The sequence below is a fragment of the Rhamphochromis longiceps genome, linkage group LG20 (assembly GCF_057381845.1).
Source record: "Rhamphochromis longiceps isolate RC_006_pf linkage group LG20, R_longiceps_female_GT1.1, whole genome shotgun sequence".
Taxonomy (NCBI): Eukaryota; Metazoa; Chordata; class Actinopteri; order Cichliformes; family Cichlidae; genus Rhamphochromis; species Rhamphochromis longiceps.
This window is the reverse complement of record NC_140576.1, coordinates 8,479,396-8,498,474: the sequence shown is the minus strand read 5'-3', so window position 1 is coordinate 8,498,474 and position 19,079 is coordinate 8,479,396. Positions and strand designations below refer to the sequence as shown.

Below are 19,079 nucleotides of genomic sequence, written 5' to 3'. Positions count from 1 at the left end.
GAGGAAAATATCACCTGTAGTGGCGAATCCACCCTCTGCATGACTCAGCTGTGATGTCATCCCATGCTGCATCCATGGCTGCTAGCAGGGCCATTTGCGCATGTGAATGCCAGTCATAAACCTTCCACCTCCAGGCAGAGAAAAACTCCTCTTATCGGATTAAGGAATGGGGAGTAGGGAGGGAGAAATTCAACCAGCATTATGTCATGTGCTGCAAACCACTGTCTGACCAGATATGAGTGGTGAAAACGGATATTATCCCACACAACGACATACTTGTTAAGTTGGCCTCAACCCCTCTCATTCTCAGGGACTATGTCCCTGTAAAGAGTGTCTAAAAAAGTCAGGAAATGTTGTGTATTTTATGGACCAAGAAGGAGAATATGGGTGAGGATGCCATTGTCTGAGATGGCTGCACACATTGTAACATTCTCTCCACACCGGCCTGGGACATCGGTGGTTGCTCCCTGTCCAATGTGATTTCTTCCACGCCTTCTGCCTTTGGCCAGATTGAAACCCGCCTCATCAACGTATATGAACGTGTGCAGTGGTTCCTCTCCCTTTAGAGAGAGAGAGAAAATGGAACATCTTTTCCTGTGTAACATAATGCATTTTGTATGTTCTGTGAGTATATATACAAAATTGCTAGACTACTGCATAAAACTACACAAAGTAAAACAGTTTACAGTGCTGAAGGTTAGAGTATACATAGAAGACATGTTTTACCTGTACATACTAGTGACGGATCTCCTTCACTCTTTCACTGTTCTGTTCAAATGGCACTTTGTACAATTCTTTCATGCCCATTTCTTTTCTCTTGAACACTCTGTCAGTTGTTGCAATTGACACAGATCCAATATTGCCAAATACACCGTTATCCTCTATGACAGCGCTTTGGGTTTCTTTCAACTTTATTGCATTGTTTGCAATCACCATTGCACAAATGGCTTCCTCTTGCTGCGGGGTAAAAAGGGGCCCTCTTCCACCTCCGCGAGGTTGTCTTTCAATCCTTTGTGGTGCAGATTACAGTAAAATTACAGTAATCTACACTCAACATGAGATATTATGAGATGTTGGATTACTTTTCAATACTATACATATCTGTTCTCCCTATGAAATGTTTGAATGATTGAACTCCCAGTGGTTCTTTCAACATTTGGTTGCACCCTCCCTCATCCATTATGAGGCCATGATTGACAACATGGTCAACAAGTGTTGCCCTAATTTCATTAGGAATCGGCCCATGTATTTTGGCGTCTTCTCCCTCTTCCCCTGTTTTGTCCCCCCCACATCCTCACGCCTCTTCCACGATGCTGACCTTCCTGTCCTGCTCAGTTCATATAGGCTTCCCAATTGAGGGTTCATGGGATTGATCCATGAGTGATTGTGAACAAGCGGCTTGGCATTGGTTACAACTAATACTTCACACACCTCCTTGTCAGTGAAAGCTGAAGTTCACCTGAGAGAAATTGTTCAATTTCCGGGACATTTCCAGGAAAAAATAATAATTAAAAAAAGTATAACATTTGCTTGACAGCATTTGAAAACTATACTTGTATATAATGACTCAAGCAATGAAATGAAGACAATTAGTTTTATTGGGAACGACTATTCAGCATCCAAAAGTATAGTTCATTTTGACTGACATGACATAAGCAAATGATAATGTTGTCGACGGCAGAGAATTGTATGAAAGCAACTGATACATGTCCAAGAGCACTTACAATTTGTTCAGAGGAAGGAGAAATTGCTACTATGATGTGCACAAATGACTAAATGTTGTTGAGGTTGCACTAATGGCTTTGAGAATTTTCATTCTGACCTGAGAAAAGCACCAAAGCGACTGAGAAAAACTGTAAATAACCTATCCAATATAGAGTAATCCATAAAGATATACGAGCTTTGAATGTGATGCACACGCTTCAGAATGTGGTAACAGCATGCCTATTGTCATGGTCCGGAGTCTGTTACTCCGTGTTTTAGTTTATTATTATTCTGTGGTTTTGTTTATTCTGGGTTTTTGTACTCTGCTTTTTCACGTTTCATGTTCCTATGTTCTGTGTCCCCCAGTCTGTGTCAAGTTTGTGTGTGAGTTGTGTCATTACGTGTATGTGTTTCCTGTTTTACTTTGAAGGTCTCTGTCTGATGTCAGTGCGTTCTCTTTACGTTTCCCCTGCCTCGTCAGCTGTGATGTCTCCCAGGTGTGTTTCCCTCCTGTTTCCCATCCCCTGATTGCTGGTCTGTGTATTTATAGTGTGTGTTCCCTCGTCCTCGTTGCATTATTCCCCTCCATCATTCTGTGTAATTCCCTGTGTATCCCTACATCGCCATTTCTGGTTAGTCTCTGTTAGTTTTTCCCTGTTTAGGTCGTACTTCTTCAGGCTTCTTGAAGGGCATTCAAAGCTCTTCTTCAGATGAAAGACATGTGGATGAGAAAGAACCAGTACTTTCTGATCAATGTCATTGCTGGATTTATTAAAGAGGAAAAAGACATACATGTTTTAGCCATGAGCCATCATTAGCATAACGTAAAACAAAAAGCAGTGACAATATATGCCTATTGTCACTGGTCCAAACGCCTATTCGAGTCCTCTCATCAAACACTGAATAATCATATATCTTTGTGAGAATAATTTGAGCACACTCCCAATGTCAGTATCACTTAAAGACAATCTTATTAGAAACATAATAAAATTGTGCATTACAAAGTTTTCATTGATTTTAAAAGAATGTATGTAACAATCTCTATGTGAGTTTTCAAGGTTGCTGACGTGACATTGCAAATGCGTGTGTGGTGTGTCGAACCATGTTGGAAAAAGGTCAGGATGAAGTCTATGAACCTTCACTATCATTAACTTTGACAGGATTACCCCGTTGACTCACTCAATCCCTGACACTGGCTCAAGAAGTAATGAACAGCCTAGCTAGTGTACTATTTCCTGTAGCTTCACATTATCACGTCGCTGTGGCGACTAAACAACAAGACTTGGAACCATGTGATAAAAATCCAGGTTGGTCAGGTTTGTAACACATGCACCAAAGCCATACTGCCATGAACTATGTGACTGGATTGTGACACCCTGTTTTTGTTTTCATGCATTTTTAAAGTTATACAATGATTTAATGCACACAATAATGCAGGTGTTACGACCCGGCTCAAAAGCCGCAACATAAAAAAAGGAGATGAATAACAGAGTGTGGGTGAGAAGAGGTTTCATCCTAAAATGGAAAACCAGGTTGGCTAAAATGGCTGGTGCCACCAAGGCAAAGACTAGTGCACTGCCGGGAAGCTTGCCTCAGGTATGCTTTTATCCACACCTGACTAGGTGTGGCCAATTAGCACCAGCTGAAAACACTGAGACGATTAGAAGCTGCACAGGGACGTAACACCTCCTCCCTTAAAAGGGTTCCTCTAGGACCCCTAAACAAATTAAAAGTCCCTCTGAAGCCTTGATCCCTCAAAAGTAAGTTGGCATCTTTAAGCATGGATGCCCCTACATGAGGATCTGAAGTTGCCACACTGAACACACAAAAAGTAACATGTGACCAACACAAAGGAGCACAACAGTCAAACCCAAAATGATTACCCGACCTGCTACAACACAAAACCAAAAGTAGCAACAAATAATCACAAGTGATCTGTTGTCTCCACATACAAGTGGCCCTATACCACAACAAGTTACTTTAATCCAAAAAGTTCAGTAAATCAAGCACACTAGTGACCAACCACAAAATAGAGAGCTATGGCCACACAATGATCACATCAAGGGTGGCTCAGCACCCCACAGTGTTATTGCCATCACCTGGCCAACAACACTCACAAGTGATCCAACAAAATAGCCATATTCCAAAATAGCCCCCACTTATGTTACGACCCGGCTCAAAAGCCGCAACATAAAAAAAGGAGATGAATAACAGAGTGTGGGTGAGAAGAGGTTTCATCCTAAAATGGAAATCCAGGTTGGCTAAAATGGCTGGTGCCACCAAGGCAAAGACTAGTGCACTGCTGGGAAGCTTGCCTCAGGTATGCTTTTATCCACACCTGACTAGGTGTGGCCAATTAGCACCAGCTGAAAACACTGAGACGATTAGAAGTTGCACAGGGACGTAACACAGGTTAACAATACAGCTTGTATTTAATGACCGGCTCAGTCGTCTCCGTCGCCGCCGCCGCTGCCTTCCGCTGTCTTCCGCTGCCTTCCGCTGCCTTCCGCGCGGCCGGCCTCCGGACCGACTCAGTCGTCTCCTTCGCCGATGACGGCGAAGGACCAGTCACTGGGTAAAACTATGCAAAACTGAACAAAAATAAATTCTCTCTCTCTTTTTTTTTTTTTAGAAAATGTTTGATGAATTGTAAATGTGTTCAAATGTGTTTACACATCATGATGTGCAACTGTAATTAATGATTCACCATTTCAAACATAATATCCAAGATGATTAAACTGATATTATAGTCATAACAGATCCCCTCCCTTTACTGTTCTCTTAAATATCAACTTGATTGTGTCTTTCCAAGAAAATGTTCTCGAGTTCAAAGTTTTTCATGTAGATCCTTCTCATTAAAATATGCTGATAAAAGTTGTACAAAAGGTTAGACCCTTCTCAGTCTTATCAATAGACAAAGGGGCCGCATTATAAGACCTGTTAATATTCTTTCCTGAGGAAGAAACCTCACCAGATATGTCTACTGTGCCTTTTGCAAAACACTGAAGACAAGAGTCAATCTCATTTGTGAGTAGGAATGAGAATTGATAAGAATTACATCCAATTCCATTATCGACATTACTTATCGATTTGATTCCTTATTAATTCTCGATTCTAGATTGGGTTCTCACTAGCTCTGCATTTAGAGTTACCACCATCACTAAGCAGCATATCAAAGACATTACATTTGTGCAAATTAATTGCATGTTGTCTGGTCAAATGTTCGCGTACGCTGGAGGTATTTCATCTCTTTGTTAAGATTAGTGTCAGGTCAATACTCAAAAAAGTAACACTTTTATTAAAGGTAATGCAGTACATTACTTAATTACTTCAAGAAGAAAATAATTCATTATACTCCTCATTACATTACTTTCATCTTACTCTGTAAAATGATCTGAAGTACACTGTCTTATAATAACCATTTCACAATATAAACTTGAGGCTACAGCCCCACACACCAACACAAATCCCTATCCTGATGAGGACACATATATGAAGAGAAAGCCAACAGAACAAATGAAAGAGGAAGCATATGTTTCTTCTACTGTAGAAACATGCACTGATAGAAATGGAGGCTGCAGCCTGACTGCTCATCCGTTTGTTACCTGATGAAGTTCAGCATCAGCTTCACCGCAGCTCACAAATGATGGCTCACTTGAGCCGTCCTGGGCTGAGGTCGGCATTCCATCAGCTTTAGCATCACTCTGGGTTCTAGGCTAGATTAGCATTAGCATGCTGTCTGTGCAGGTGTTTGCAAAGAGCCAAAGTTGTGGTGGTAGCATAATGCAGCTGTTTCTGTCCTGGATGCAGTTTGCACTTTACCATTATGCCCTTGTCCTTTAGAGCAATAAAAATAGAAGTAAGGTCCATACCCATGATGCAAACCATCCTGCTATTTTCCTCAGCTGACAACTGAAATTAGCTGAATGTAGTGCAAGTGCAAGAATCGATGAGTCCAAGAGATTCGACTACTAGGAACTGGTTCTTGAAGAGAACTGGTTCTCGATTCCCATCCCTTTTCATGTAACATCATCCTCTGGGGTCTTGGTCATTGTTTTCAGTCTTATCACATATTAGCGCTCAGTTACACAGGCCTAAGGACGGATCAGGGTTCCCATGGCAACCTCCAGATAGTAGAACAAAATATGTATTCCCCAGCTGGTTTGCGAGTACTTGCTGGGTGAAATCGGCCACAATGTGGGTGCTGTATCTCTTTGTGGCCTTCCAGTTGCTGTGGCTGCTAACAGATTGCCACAGTAGTTTGCATGGAAAATGGCAACTTGTCTGCAAACACTTGCAACATGTTTGGCAATGAACAGCGAAACTGCAGAATGTCTAAAGCCAACCACAATCTTTTCTCTGTCAGAGTAAAAGTTGTCCCTTATGTGCAACCAACACAGTTCAAAAGGCACAACTTTTACTTTGAAAGTGAAAAGTCTCTGTTTGTGGTTGGATTTGCTCTTTTTCAGGTTTCACTACAGCTCAGGCAGCAAATGGTAAATGATTGCAAACGAGTCTGGGTTTTCCATGCAAACTATTGGCGACTGTCACCAATACTTATGGTATACTTATACTTGTGTTTATAAGTATTTTGACAGTGCTAGATTTTAACCAAAGCACTTTTATCTAATGTTCACACACACGCTTACACTCCAATGGGGCAACTCTGGCTTTACTATCTTGCCCAAGGATACTTCGACATGCAGACTGGAGGAGCCTGAGATTAAACCATCAACTTCAAATTTGCAGACAACTGTGTCTCTCTGTGTGTGCCGGTACTCTGAAGTACTTCATTCCAGATGTATGTTCACTTTGAAATAACTATATGCATGCTGTATTAAAATGCCAAGCTTTGGCTTTTCTTTGAGAGTAACTTCCTATAAATAGATTGTGTACATAATGTCAAGATCAAAAAGTAATTGGACACGAAGTCAGAAAAAGTTATTATATTTAATATTGTGTGGAAAATGCTTTTACTTTTTGACCCACAGACATCAGCAGATGGTTTGCCTCTTCCCCGGTGAAGCTCTCCCTGTCATTCACAGCAGTCACTGTCAGCTTTTGGTTGTTTGGGGACTCAATCAATCAAAAATATGCAACCTCTTCACCATGTGTTCACATTGGCAGTATGAATGATGAAATGTCATCTCATGAGTTTTGATGAATTTGGCTGAATCTGAGCACTCATTTTGCTTGTGTATATCTTGGCATTCACCCCATTGCTTCTGCCAGCAGTAAATCCTCAATAAATGTCATGTTGCCAGTGTCTTTGGCAGCTAGACATGCCCAAGTAACTTTGATGTCTCTCTAACAGATTAATGCTTTGATTGAATCACATTATTCATATTATTTACTTGTATAGTCAATTTTTTAAATTGACAGGTAATTCCATCTCAGCGTAACAAGTGACTATCAACTCTGAATGAGTTTTTTCCTTCGTGAACTTACGCTGAAATAAATCACAGCTGCCCACAATATGTTATATTGCAGATGAAATACTATTCATTAACTGCACAAATATTGTGTTCTGCATGCTAGTACTACAACTAGCATGCAGAATGTAATACTAATACTGTGCCATACTAGTACTATTGTTGCAGTACTGGTATACTGCAATAAACATAGTGGAACATACATTACAAACAGTGCATAGTGGAATCTAAATGGATCTGAATGGTGTCTAAATACACTTCAGAGCTTCATTACAGAAGCTCTGAATCTTTGTGTGTGTGTTGATTTTTTTGTGTGAAATCGCTTCCCATTGTAGTTACTATTAACATGACAGCGATGAGGAAAGCTAAAATTAAAATGCATATAACTGCTATCACAGTTGGTTAACAGTTATCTGGATGAAGTTTGTGACGTGGGTTTCCAAATACAGATCATTAACTTTGACTAAATTATCTTTTTCAGAGAGACTGCAAATCTAAGTCACTGGGTCAGGAAGCAATGAATAGCCTTGCTTCACGCCGTTGCATTACTGTTGCAAACTAATCAGTAAGACCCAGTTAAATATCAACCAGGTTTCTGGTACTGGCTGTGCGTGTTTTTCTAAGAAAATGTCCATGGTGGAAAGATTAAATTTGAGCAAAGTTCACTGTGATGTTAAAAATTCTTCTAGATAAAATAGATAAAGCCTTTTTTTTTTTATCAGTGAACAAAGAGGCTACTTTCAGAAGTTGACATTCTTTCCTAAGGACAAAATCTCACCAGATGTGTCTGCTGTGCCTTTTGTGACATGAAGTAAGAAGCACTGAAAACGAGAAACTAATTTGTAAGTTCTTAACCTTCTGGGCTCTTGGCCATTACTGCTCTGTACAGATGTGTCTGATGTTTCATGTTACTGTGTAAAAATGTATAAATTCAAATGATTTTAACAAAAACGTAATCATTTTCTTTTTAACATGAGTTCCTTTGCAATGCTAACACAAAACCTTCTTTAGTTTCTTTAAATGGTGCATTATGTTTAAAGCAGTTCTATATCAGCCTGTCAAAAAATCAATACAGTAAAAAGTGTTGTTGCTGTTGTTTAAACTGTGTTGAATTTCAGTCTTTTTGAAATGCTATATGCTCCGTTTACTATTAACATGACAATGATGAGTAAAATAAATGTATATACAATACAAAGTAAAGGTCTGGAGTCATCTTTCATTTTATTACATTTTATTTAAAAAAAGGCAAATATGTGCAGTGATTTATTGAAAGATGTGTATAGATATATAGAAATACAGTATATATAACACAATCAGAGCTTGTACAAGTCTAATAATCATCGATATTTGGTATAATTACCTTTATTCTTCAACACAGTCTGAAGTCTCTTAGCCAGCTTTCTTATACTTTCTTTAAGTAATACTTCTCTAGGCTTCTTGAAGAGCATTCAAAGCTCTTCTTCAGATGAAAGACATGTGGATGAGAAAGAACCAGTACTTTCTGATCAATGTCATTGCTGGATTTATTAAAGAGGAAAAAGACATACATGATTTAGCCATGAGCCATCATTAGCATAACGTAAAACAAAAAGCAGTGACAATATATGCCTATTGTCACTGGTCCAAACGCCTATTCGAGTCCTCTCATCAAACACTGAATAATCATATATCTTTGTGAGAATAATTTGAGCACACTCCCAATGTCAGTATCACTTAAAGACAATCTTATTAGAAACATAATAAAATTGTGCATTACAAAGTTTTCATTGATTTTAAAAGAATGTATGTAACAATCTCTATGTGAGTTTTCAAGGTTGCTGACGTGACATTGCAAATGCGTGTGTGGTGTGTCGAACCATGTTGGAAAAAGGTCAGGATGAAGTCTATGAACCTTCACTATCATTAACTTTGACAGGATTACCCCGTTGACTCACTCAATCCCTGACACTGGCTCAAGAAGTAATGAACAGCCTAGCTAGTGTACTATTTCCTGTAGCTTCACATTATCACGTCGCTGTGGCGACTAAACAACAAGACTTGGAACCATGTGATAAAAATCCAGGTTGGTCAGGTTTGTAACACATGCACCAAAGCCATACTGCCATGAACTATGTGACTGGATTGTACAATGATTTAATGCACACAATAATGTAGGTTAACAATACAGCTTGTATTTAATGACAGGGATGTGTGGATATCCCCAAATAATATTAAATTTAGCTATAGAATCTATATGGTTACAGATTATATGTGAAGCTAGTGTGTAAGAGGGGCGATAAGGATGTGTGTATTTGAGGTTTTTTTTTATGTATATGAGTATTTATTTCATATATTTATAAATCTCTAAGATTTAGTGTGTAATGTGAGGGAGGACAAATATGAATAAGCAACGACAGGATCATAAATCAAATCAAAATCAAATCACTTTTATTGTCACATCACATGTGCAGGTACATTGGTACAGCACATGTGAGTGAAATTCTTGTGTGCGAGCTTCACAAGCAACAGAGTTGTGCAAAATACAATAATGTAAACAAGAAAAATACAAGAATGGCTACATCTGAAACTAATAAATATATGTACAATATATAATAGTATATGCATTTCTGGATGTGTATACTAAATATTTTTCTACGTGTGTGTGTGTGTGTGTGTGTGTGTGTGTGTGTGTGTACACACACACACATAAAGCTCCAAGTCCAAAAATAAAACCGACTATATTTCTGGTTGGCTATCAGTTTATCCAGTGATCTGTGATTATCCTTCAGTGTGACCACAAATAAATCAAATAAATCTGACTCTGCTGAAAGGACCAATATCTTTAATCATGCACAGATAAAACATAGAACACAGATAAGGTGCAATAAAGGAAACTAATGCGCAGCAATTCAGTCTGCTGTCTATACCACAAAGTCTTTTATGGTAGTACCATAACATGCCAGAGTACAAATTCATTCTGAGACAAACCATGATTAACAATAAATAAATAAATAATTTTAAGTACAACATGAGCGACGGAAATCCCTCATTAAATCATAAAACAAAAATGTTCTGAACATTTTTCTACCATGTCTGTTTTCACTTGTACAGCACGTACAAGGAACTTTGTCCTCTTCCTCGACTGACATGTGCTGTGTCAAATCTAGAGTTGTCTTCAAGGTCTCAAAGCAATCAGATCACAAGACAGACAGCAACTATCCTCAGGCAAGTTGGGGAGAGAGGAGCTCAGGAGCTCTCTTGGCTTTCAGAATAAAACTTTGCCTTTATCTCTTTGCTACAAAAAAAAAAGAATATAGGAATACTTAGAAATACCGTCACTACTTGCAGCCACTTGGATCTGATGCAGAAGATTTCATTTGATGCCTGTGCACCATTGTCCACAAGAAGGATTTATTTATCCCAATAGGTATGTACAACTTTATTACTAGCTTTTGATACAGCTGCAGACATAACAAGGTAGTTACTGACAAATGTTTAAAGATTTTCAAAAACACATTATTTTTCCCCCACAATAATTATATTTTATCATGATAATTTTTCAACAATGTCTAAAGTACTGGCAAAGATAAGAAGCATTTTTGTACTTCAGCCATGGCAGAGAGAAGGCGAATGAGTTACAGCGTCCACAGGGAGGTCCTGGATGAAGAAGCAATGGATGAGATGGGACAAAAGTCTGTATCAAAAACATCTCTGCGTGAGAAGGTCAAAAAGTCAGTAAGGTAAAGCACTTTACAGTATATTTAATCAACTGTATATCTCATCCCATTCACAAATGACATTAACCTCCTAGGACCTGGTGTCCACATATGTGGACATCACATTTTGGGTTATTTTGACTAAAATACTCAATTTTGCTCTACATGGGCCTGATATCCACTTACGAGGACATTATACTGCGTCTGTTCTATCAAACTTTTAAACAAATATCCTCATACGTGGCTCTTATTTTTCTTAAAAACAAAAATAAGGTTTAAAAAAATCTGGTAATTCTTTGTTTTTTCATTCATCGGGCCCCAATCAGCCCAAATATCAAAGAGAAATTAAAAATGCATGTCGTGAAAGAGTTCAGGTCTTAGGAGGTTAATACTATAAACAATAAGCGTTCTACTGATGAATGATATTGTAACCTGGACGTGTGTCCCTCTATCTATAAAGAGATGATCTATACTGCTCGCCCAAGTGCAATGTCTACAATATCCGAATCTAGGTTTGGGAAGGAGATTGGCGGTAGCAACTCTGTAAGAGCAATGAGACTTCCAACCCACATAACACGCACGACCACAGGTTTATGAAACAAAGTTTGCTTTATATATTTCCTTTTGGATCAGTTCCCTTTGCTCATCCTCAATGTAGGGATATCTTCAAATGCAGTAACCATCTCAAATGCATCACAAAAATAATTGAAACAATCAAAATAGATGTAAGACAAGAAACACAATATTTCAACACCCCAAAGAAAAGGAAAAAGAAAAGAAAATAGCACGTGAGTGTCCAGTTCCTTATGGTGTCAGTTTATTCAGTTACCCACTGTCCTGGGTTAAGAACTGAAAACGACCTGAATCTCAGGCGGAGAAAAAGTAGCAAAGAAAATGATAAGGTATCTCTCAGGTGGGCTTCCTTTTGTTTTTTTCCCTACCGCCCTCCTGGTACGGCAGGCATCAACGTGTCGGCGTCCTGACACAGAGAAGGCCTCCACAGCAGCAACAGTGTCTTAGACCCACGATACCAGCTCCTCACTTGGCACCCATGGAACTGTACCTCAAAAAAAAACCAGTCTGCACACAAATATGCAGAATGTTAGATGTCCACATTCCTTAAATGTCCTTGTTCCTAATGTCCTTGGTTCTTTTGAAATATTAAAATAAATTTGCATCTTGTGACACATTAAAAGTAAATACACCGGTATTACTGTGCATCACCCGCAGTTACAGTAACAGCACAGCTATTGCACGTGAACTGCGCATAACCACTTAGCTGGCCGCGGCTGAACTAGCAGGCCCAAGAAAGTAAAAACATTAGACACTCATAATAAACAAAACTGTCACAACATTGCAATACTATGAAAACACATCTTAAACATCATTAAACACATTTACTACTATTCTGACTGGTTAGTTATTTTTTCCAGTGCATTGAACTGCAATAGCGGTGCTAAGTGAGCTAGGCTAACTCACCAGAATAGTTCAAAAAAGTTCGAAGAAATACTCCGACTCCTTTCAGGTAGGTACCCGTCTGTGGTTCACCGCTAACGACAGCTCTCTCACAAATGTTAATTAAACCTCTTTCTCTTTCAACTGGAAAAAACCGTGCTCCGCGGCAGCATGGAGTTTTTCCTTGCCGTCCTTTTTCCTCTACACCACACCTTCACGTGCACGGAGCCGCAGATGGTGCCTTCAGGGCAAGCCCAGAAATTAAACTATCAGACAAGGACTACGATGCATTCAAAGAACCCTGTACTTCTGATTGCTGTAAATCTTACCAGGGTTACATTCTCCCCCTCTAGACTGCATGAGTCCCAGCATGCATACCTGCCCCTACCGGTACAGACACATGTGAAATAGCAGCCCCTAAAGCCTGAAAGAATGAACTAATGGCCAAGGTTAAAGGCTCCCCCAGCTCATCGTAGGTGAGTTTCCGAGGCGGACGTCTCTCCCTAGTAGAACGCCGGACACTTGCGTTCTCGGACTCTTGACTCTCAGATACTACATTGTCAGTGTCTGCAACTACAGGGTCTGTGGTGATGAGATCTGTGTTCTCTTCATCAGGTGAGATTTGTGTCACATCAGGTTCAGGAATATCAATGACAATATGGTCCGGAGTCCTACAGTGTGAAGTAGGATGTGTAACTGAACCACTATTCTCAGAGCTAACATAAGGAGTTCCTGGTTGAAGCTCGTGAGTAGGTCTTTCAGGTAAGTGTGCGGAACTTTGGGGCACAAAAGAAGGGGTGTCTGGGTTTAATACCCTGGAAACTGGCTGAGGCTCATTGAAGCCTCCTTCCCTCTGCAGGAAAGGACCCTTCGTGATGATTTCTGGCATCCATGTATTAGGATACAGTTCATCTTCATCACTGTACGACTCGTCCTCCTGACAATCAGTGTCCCCTTGCACGCCTTTTGTTGTTTTGCCCCTCAGTCTCATTTTCCTCGATGCGTCAGTGGAAGAACTTTGCTCTCTGATCTCAGTTACAGGTAGGAACCCGCACGGCAAAAGAAGGTCTCTATGCAACGTACGGTGTGGCCCCTCCCCTGTCTCAGGTTTGACTACATAAACAGGACTGTCGCTAATCCGTCTGACAACAACATGGATTTTCTGTTCCCACCGATCTGCCAGTTTGTGTTTCCCCCTGATATTCACGTTTCTCACTAAGACCCTATCCCCTTCTAAGAGTTCAGCTGCCCTGACCTCCCTGTCAAACCTAGCCTTGTTCTTCTCTCCCATCTTCTTGGCATTTTTAGCAGCTAATGAGTAGCTCTCCTGTAGGCGTTGACGAAGGCCCTTGACATACTCTGAGTGGGTCTTGTGACTTGCCATATCAGGTTGGATTCCCAGGACAAGATCAATCGGCAGTCTGGGCTGCCTACCAAACATTAGTTCGTAAGGCGAATAGCCTGTTGTACTGTTTCTCGTGCAATTGTATGCATGGACCAGAGGTTTGACAAAATCTCTCCAATGATATTTGTCTCTTTCTTCCAGGGTCCCTAGCATACCAAGGAGGGTCCGGTTAAATCGTTCCACTGGGTTTCCCCGGGGATGGTACGGGGTGGTACGAACTTTGTCTGCTCCAATCAGTGTGCAGAGTTCTCTGATCGTCTTAGACTCAAAGTCCCTGCCCTGGTCGCTGAGCAGACGACTGGGGAACCCGTAGTGAACAATAAAGTTCTCCCATAAAGCCTTCGCAACAGTTCTGGCTTTCTGATCCCTAGTCGGCACCGCCACAGCAAATTTTGTAAAGTGGTCGGTGATGACTAAAATGTTTCTCGTGTCTCTATCATCCGGCTCAAGGGATAGATAATCCATACAAAGAAGTTCAAGTGGATAAGTAGCAGAAATGTTTTCCAAAGGCGCGGCCCTCTGAGGCACAGCCTTCCGCCTGAAACAGCGTTCGCACTTTTTGCACTTCTCCTCGATGTCTCTGGCCATTCTCGGCCAGTAGAACCTGGCACGAGCAAGCTGAAGTGCACGCTCAGAACCGAGATGGCCAACATCATCATGCACTCCTTGCAGTGCCCTCTCTCTGAACTGTTCGGGTAAGACCAACTGATACACCAGTTCGCCTCGCTCAGACCACTTCCTGTACAGGACACCATCCCTGAGTTCAAGTTTTTTCCACTCCCTAAAAAGAAGTTTGACATCGGGAGACGGATCATTATTTTGAGCATTACACCAGTCAGAGTTAGCCATGGATGGTAAAGTGCCCTCATCGAAAACATCAGGCACTACAGAAGGGTCGACAACAAGAGACTCCGCAATGACAGGCTGCTCTGAATGAGGGTGACGTTCATCTTTAACCATCACAAGATGACGTTGACATAATGCAGAGAACACCTCATGATCCATGTCATCTCCTGCTTCCATGAACCGTTTTTTCATGTCCTCTATTCTCTCTCTTTCTTTAGTGAAAGCTTCATCCTCAAGAGGCGGACCTTGAGGCCGCCGGGATAACCCATCTGCATCGCGGTTGGCCTGCCCTGCTCTGTACTTGATGGTAAACTGGTAAGTAGAAAGAGCGGCTAACCAGCGATGACCAGCAGCATCTAACTTCGCAGATGTCAAGACATATGTGAGGGGGTTGTTGTCGGTAAGCACAGTGAAACTTGACCCATAAAGGAAATCACTGAACTTTTCACAAACGGCCCACTTTAAGGCCAAGAATTCGAGTTTGTGCGTAGGGTAGTTTCTTTCGCTCTTGGAAAGACCTCGACTGGCATACGCGACAACTCTGAGCTTCCCCTCCTGCTCTTGATAGAGCGCTGCCCCCAATCCATCGCGACAAGCGTCAGTATGTACAACATATGGTAGTTGTGGATTTGCAAAAGCAAGGATGGGCGCAGACGTCAGTTTCTTGATCAGGGTTCTGAATGCACTCTCACACTCCGAAGTCCACTCCTCACCGAGCGGTGCATTAGGGCTCACAAGAGTCGTGAAGCGTTCCCTCTTGTACACTTTGCCCCTTTTCTTTGGTGGATAGTAGCCTGCTGTCAGGCTATTAAGAGGTTTGGCTATCTGGGAATATCCTTCGACAAACCGCCGATAATACCCAGCGAAGCCTAAGAAACATTTAAGCTCTTTCCTATTTGAAGGACGAGGCCAGTCTCTCAAGGCGGATATCTTGTCAGGGTCAGTATGAACTCCTCGTGCATCCACGACATGACCAAGATACTTTACTGACGTCTTAAAGAAGTGACATTTCTCCGGAGAAAGCTTTAGACCGAAATCTTTAAGACGGTTCAGCACCTTCATGAGTCGTGCTTCATGTTCTTCCAATGTGTCTGAAAAGACAATCAAGTCGTCCAGAAACACCAATACCTCATTGAGATGCAAGTCACCGACACACCTTTCCATAAGGCGCTGAAAAGTGCTTGGTGCGTTCGTGACACCCTGAGGCATGCGATTGAATTCAAAGAAGCCGAGGGGACACGTGAAAGCGGTTTTAGGCTTGTCTTCTTCGGCCATCTCAACCTGGTAATAACCAGATTTAAGGTCCATGACGGAGAACCATTTAGCACCGCTAAGGGCAGCAAAGGTCTCCTCAATGTTCGGAAGAGCGTATGCATCTCTGATGGTTCGAGCATTTAGCTTCCTGTAGTCGATGCATAACCTGATAGAACCATTCTTTTTCCGGACCAAGACCACTGGGGATGCAAAAGGGCTCTGTGACTCTTTAATGATTCCTGCATCAAGCAGTTCTTTAAGATGCTCCTTGACTGCCTCCCTGTCACTGGGATGAATAGGCCTTGGCCTCTCCTTAAAAGGAGTCTCGTCATGTAGCCTGATGTGATGTTTCACTGCAGTGGTGTGACCATATGACAGGTCATCCACAGCAAAGACTTCTGGAATAGATCTAAGCTTGGTGATGATACGATCTTTCCATTGTTCAGATATTGGTGAATCATCAAGATTGAACTCGAGGTTGTCACTGTCAGGCTTATTGTGATGAGAGTCACCTTTCACTGGTCCAAGTGATGTGACCTGCTGAGCTGCACATATTTGAGCAATGATGCATTTTGGCTGCAGCGTAACATCATGGTCACTAAGATTGCGCAGGACGACCGGGACCTTGCAGCTAGACTTAAATGGAATGTCCATCAGAGCAGCCTCAAGGAACACGCCACCTGGCAACCTGTGATGTTCATTGGGTTCAAGCACAAATGTGGTCTGACTGTTCCTTTTCAACCTGACATCACCTGTGATGCAGCACTTTTGTTTTGCAGGGATGGTGATGGGGTTTCCACCATGTAACCTGACAGGATGAGCATGGTTGTTGAGGTCATGGATCTGGGCAATATGCTGGAAGATCACTGCAAAATCTCTAGAGAAGAGTCTGCAAACAACCTCTGGACCATCCTGTTCAAGTACTTGTTCATAAAGTCGTAATAACACATTGGTACCAATCAACAGGGGGGTCCTGCTGTTGAACTGACACTCTGGCACCACAAGTGCTAACACGACTAGCTCCTCTTTCCTGCCAGGAACAGACAGCGGGAAAGTGACATGCGCTTCTATGTAACCAAGATAGGGGACCTGCTGTCCACCTGCTCCTTCGATTTCAAGAAGGGCATGAATTGGATGTATAGGTAAGTGAGACAGATGGTTCTTATGGAAACACTCGGACACTGTTGTAACTTGTGAGCCGGTGTCCATTATGGACTCACACTGTACACCCTCAAGAAAGACAGAAGCCGCACAACGAGGACCTACAAGCCCTGCAGGTATAGATCGCTCTGTGCAACGGTAGGTTTCAGTCATTGTGTGGGTTATGACTTTCTTCTGTGTTCCAGCACCATCAACTGATCTGTTGGGACAGGGGTTATCATCAACTGCAGCTCCTGGACGTCCCACAACAGGAGCTGCTACTAGTTTAAAGTGAATGGGGAAGCAGCCTGCTGAGCTAAAAACTTATCCTGCCTCTCCCGGAGTTCTGCATTTTTCTTGCGAACCAGTGCGGGGTTGGGTTCATTGGAGCAGTGAGCAGCAATGTGGTTGTCTTCCCCACACTTAAAACAAAACCACGGCCTCGGCATTCCAGGCACCTTAAGGCCCCTCTTCATGTTACTACTACTGATTGCAAAGCAGTCGGTCTTTTCAGTACTCTCTCTCTGATTTTGTGCTAGTTTTTCAACTTGCTTTGTCAGTTCAGCTATCTTGTTCTCAATATCAGAGGTTTCATCTCGCTTTGCTTTTACCACTAGGGGAGGATTACTATCATGAGTGAGGCTCGGTGGCTTTTTGTTTAGCTTTTCCAACTGTTTAGTTAGCTCATTTACTTTCTTTTCAAGCTTTGATGTCTCATTCGGCTTTGAGTTAGGCAGTGGGACAGGCTCACAGTCATAAGAGGGCATATCAAAAACATGGTGGGCATACATGTTAGCTTTCGAAGCACCTAAATGCTTTTTCATCCTATCTAGCTTTGTGGAACGGCGGTCTTCCTCAGTCCTCAGCATGAGGAGGAATTCAGGAAATGTTGGTGGATTTCCCTTTTTGCACTCTAACTGTAAGCCGATGATGATGCTCTGATCCCAACAGCCCCTACAAAACTGTCTGAGCAAATGATCATTGGAATTTCCAGCTGAGGCTCCCCCTCTAGAAATTGCTCTTGTGAGGAGGCTATGGAGCCTGTTCAAGTATGTTGATGGCTTCTCTCCACTATCTTGGTTAGAGCCGAGAAATGCCGCAAACAACTCCTCTCCATCCTCCACAACACCAAAAGCAGAATCAAGTTGAGTGATGTAGACACTTGGTGGTGAAGAGATGCCAAGAGGCTTCACAACATCAGCTGCTGGACTCAGCAAGCTCTCAAGAATCCTTCTCACCTTGTGAGCATCATTCAAGGAAGGATCGTTAAGGAGAAGATCAACTTGGGTGTGCCATGTTTCGTAGTCCACCTCACCGTTTGGCCTTGGCATCCGCCCAGAGAAGGTGCGCAACCTTATTTGTGGGGATGGTGAAGTGGTGGACTCACTTCGGATGACATGCTCCACAATCACTCTCTGGATCTGGGGGGGGTTAAAAACATCCTCACTGATGTGGACTGGGCTCGTTGGTAAACTAGCAGATGCACTATAAACATGTGTGGGCTCTGCAGGCTCATTTTGATCATTATTAGGTGTGTTAGCATTTTGAGCTGCATAGGGCTGTGTAGCATTACTGTGTACGTCATGTGATGTGCCCTGGTTCCCATGCAGTTCCTCCTGAAGCACATTCAAGAAACCTTTCCTGCCACTGCCTGCGACAGACTTTAGTTCGTCCAGGTATCTGCAAGCTATCTCCCTCCCCACCACTTCCTGACAAACATCTCTAATGGTCCTCGCAAACCACATCACAGCTGGGTCCTTTGGACTTGGTACGGTACCCAAAGTAATGGGGTCGATTCTAGAGATAGACCTGTCAGATGCATACTGGACCAGGGCTCTACCCTCTGGTTGTCCTGATTCGTCAGGGATCCTCACTAATTTAGAAATATCTCCATTAACTTTGAACACAGCAGTTATTTCCTCATCTGTGTATTCTGGTCCTATACCTGTTACATACAGGGAGTTTTGACCATTAACCTCAAAACGATTGCAAATATCCATACCTGACTCAGTGGAACAAATCTCAAAAATCTCAAACGTGCGTAGTGTGGGGTGGAAGATCAGAAAGCTACTATTAACCAATCTCCTGGCTGGCTCGCCACTTTTTATGTAACCTGGACGTGTGTCCCTCTATCTATAAAGAGATGAT

The 19,079-nt window shown here is 42.0% G+C and overlaps 1 protein-coding gene across 1 annotated transcript in view; it reads left to right on the top strand.

Moving 5' to 3' along the window:
• Nucleotides 1-10,326: 10,326 nt before the first annotated feature.
• Nucleotides 10,327-19,079, top strand: part of slc26a6.2 (solute carrier family 26 member 6, tandem duplicate 2) — a 35,796-nt gene continuing 27,043 nt past the window's right edge. The window contains exons 1-2 of the mRNA XM_085393196.1: nucleotides 10,327-10,542; nucleotides 10,726-10,855. Coding sequence (XP_085249322.1) covers nucleotides 10,728-10,855 — 128 coding nt within the window. The 5' untranslated portion in view covers nucleotides 10,327-10,542; nucleotides 10,726-10,727. The remainder of the gene's footprint in view (nucleotides 10,543-10,725; nucleotides 10,856-19,079) is intronic.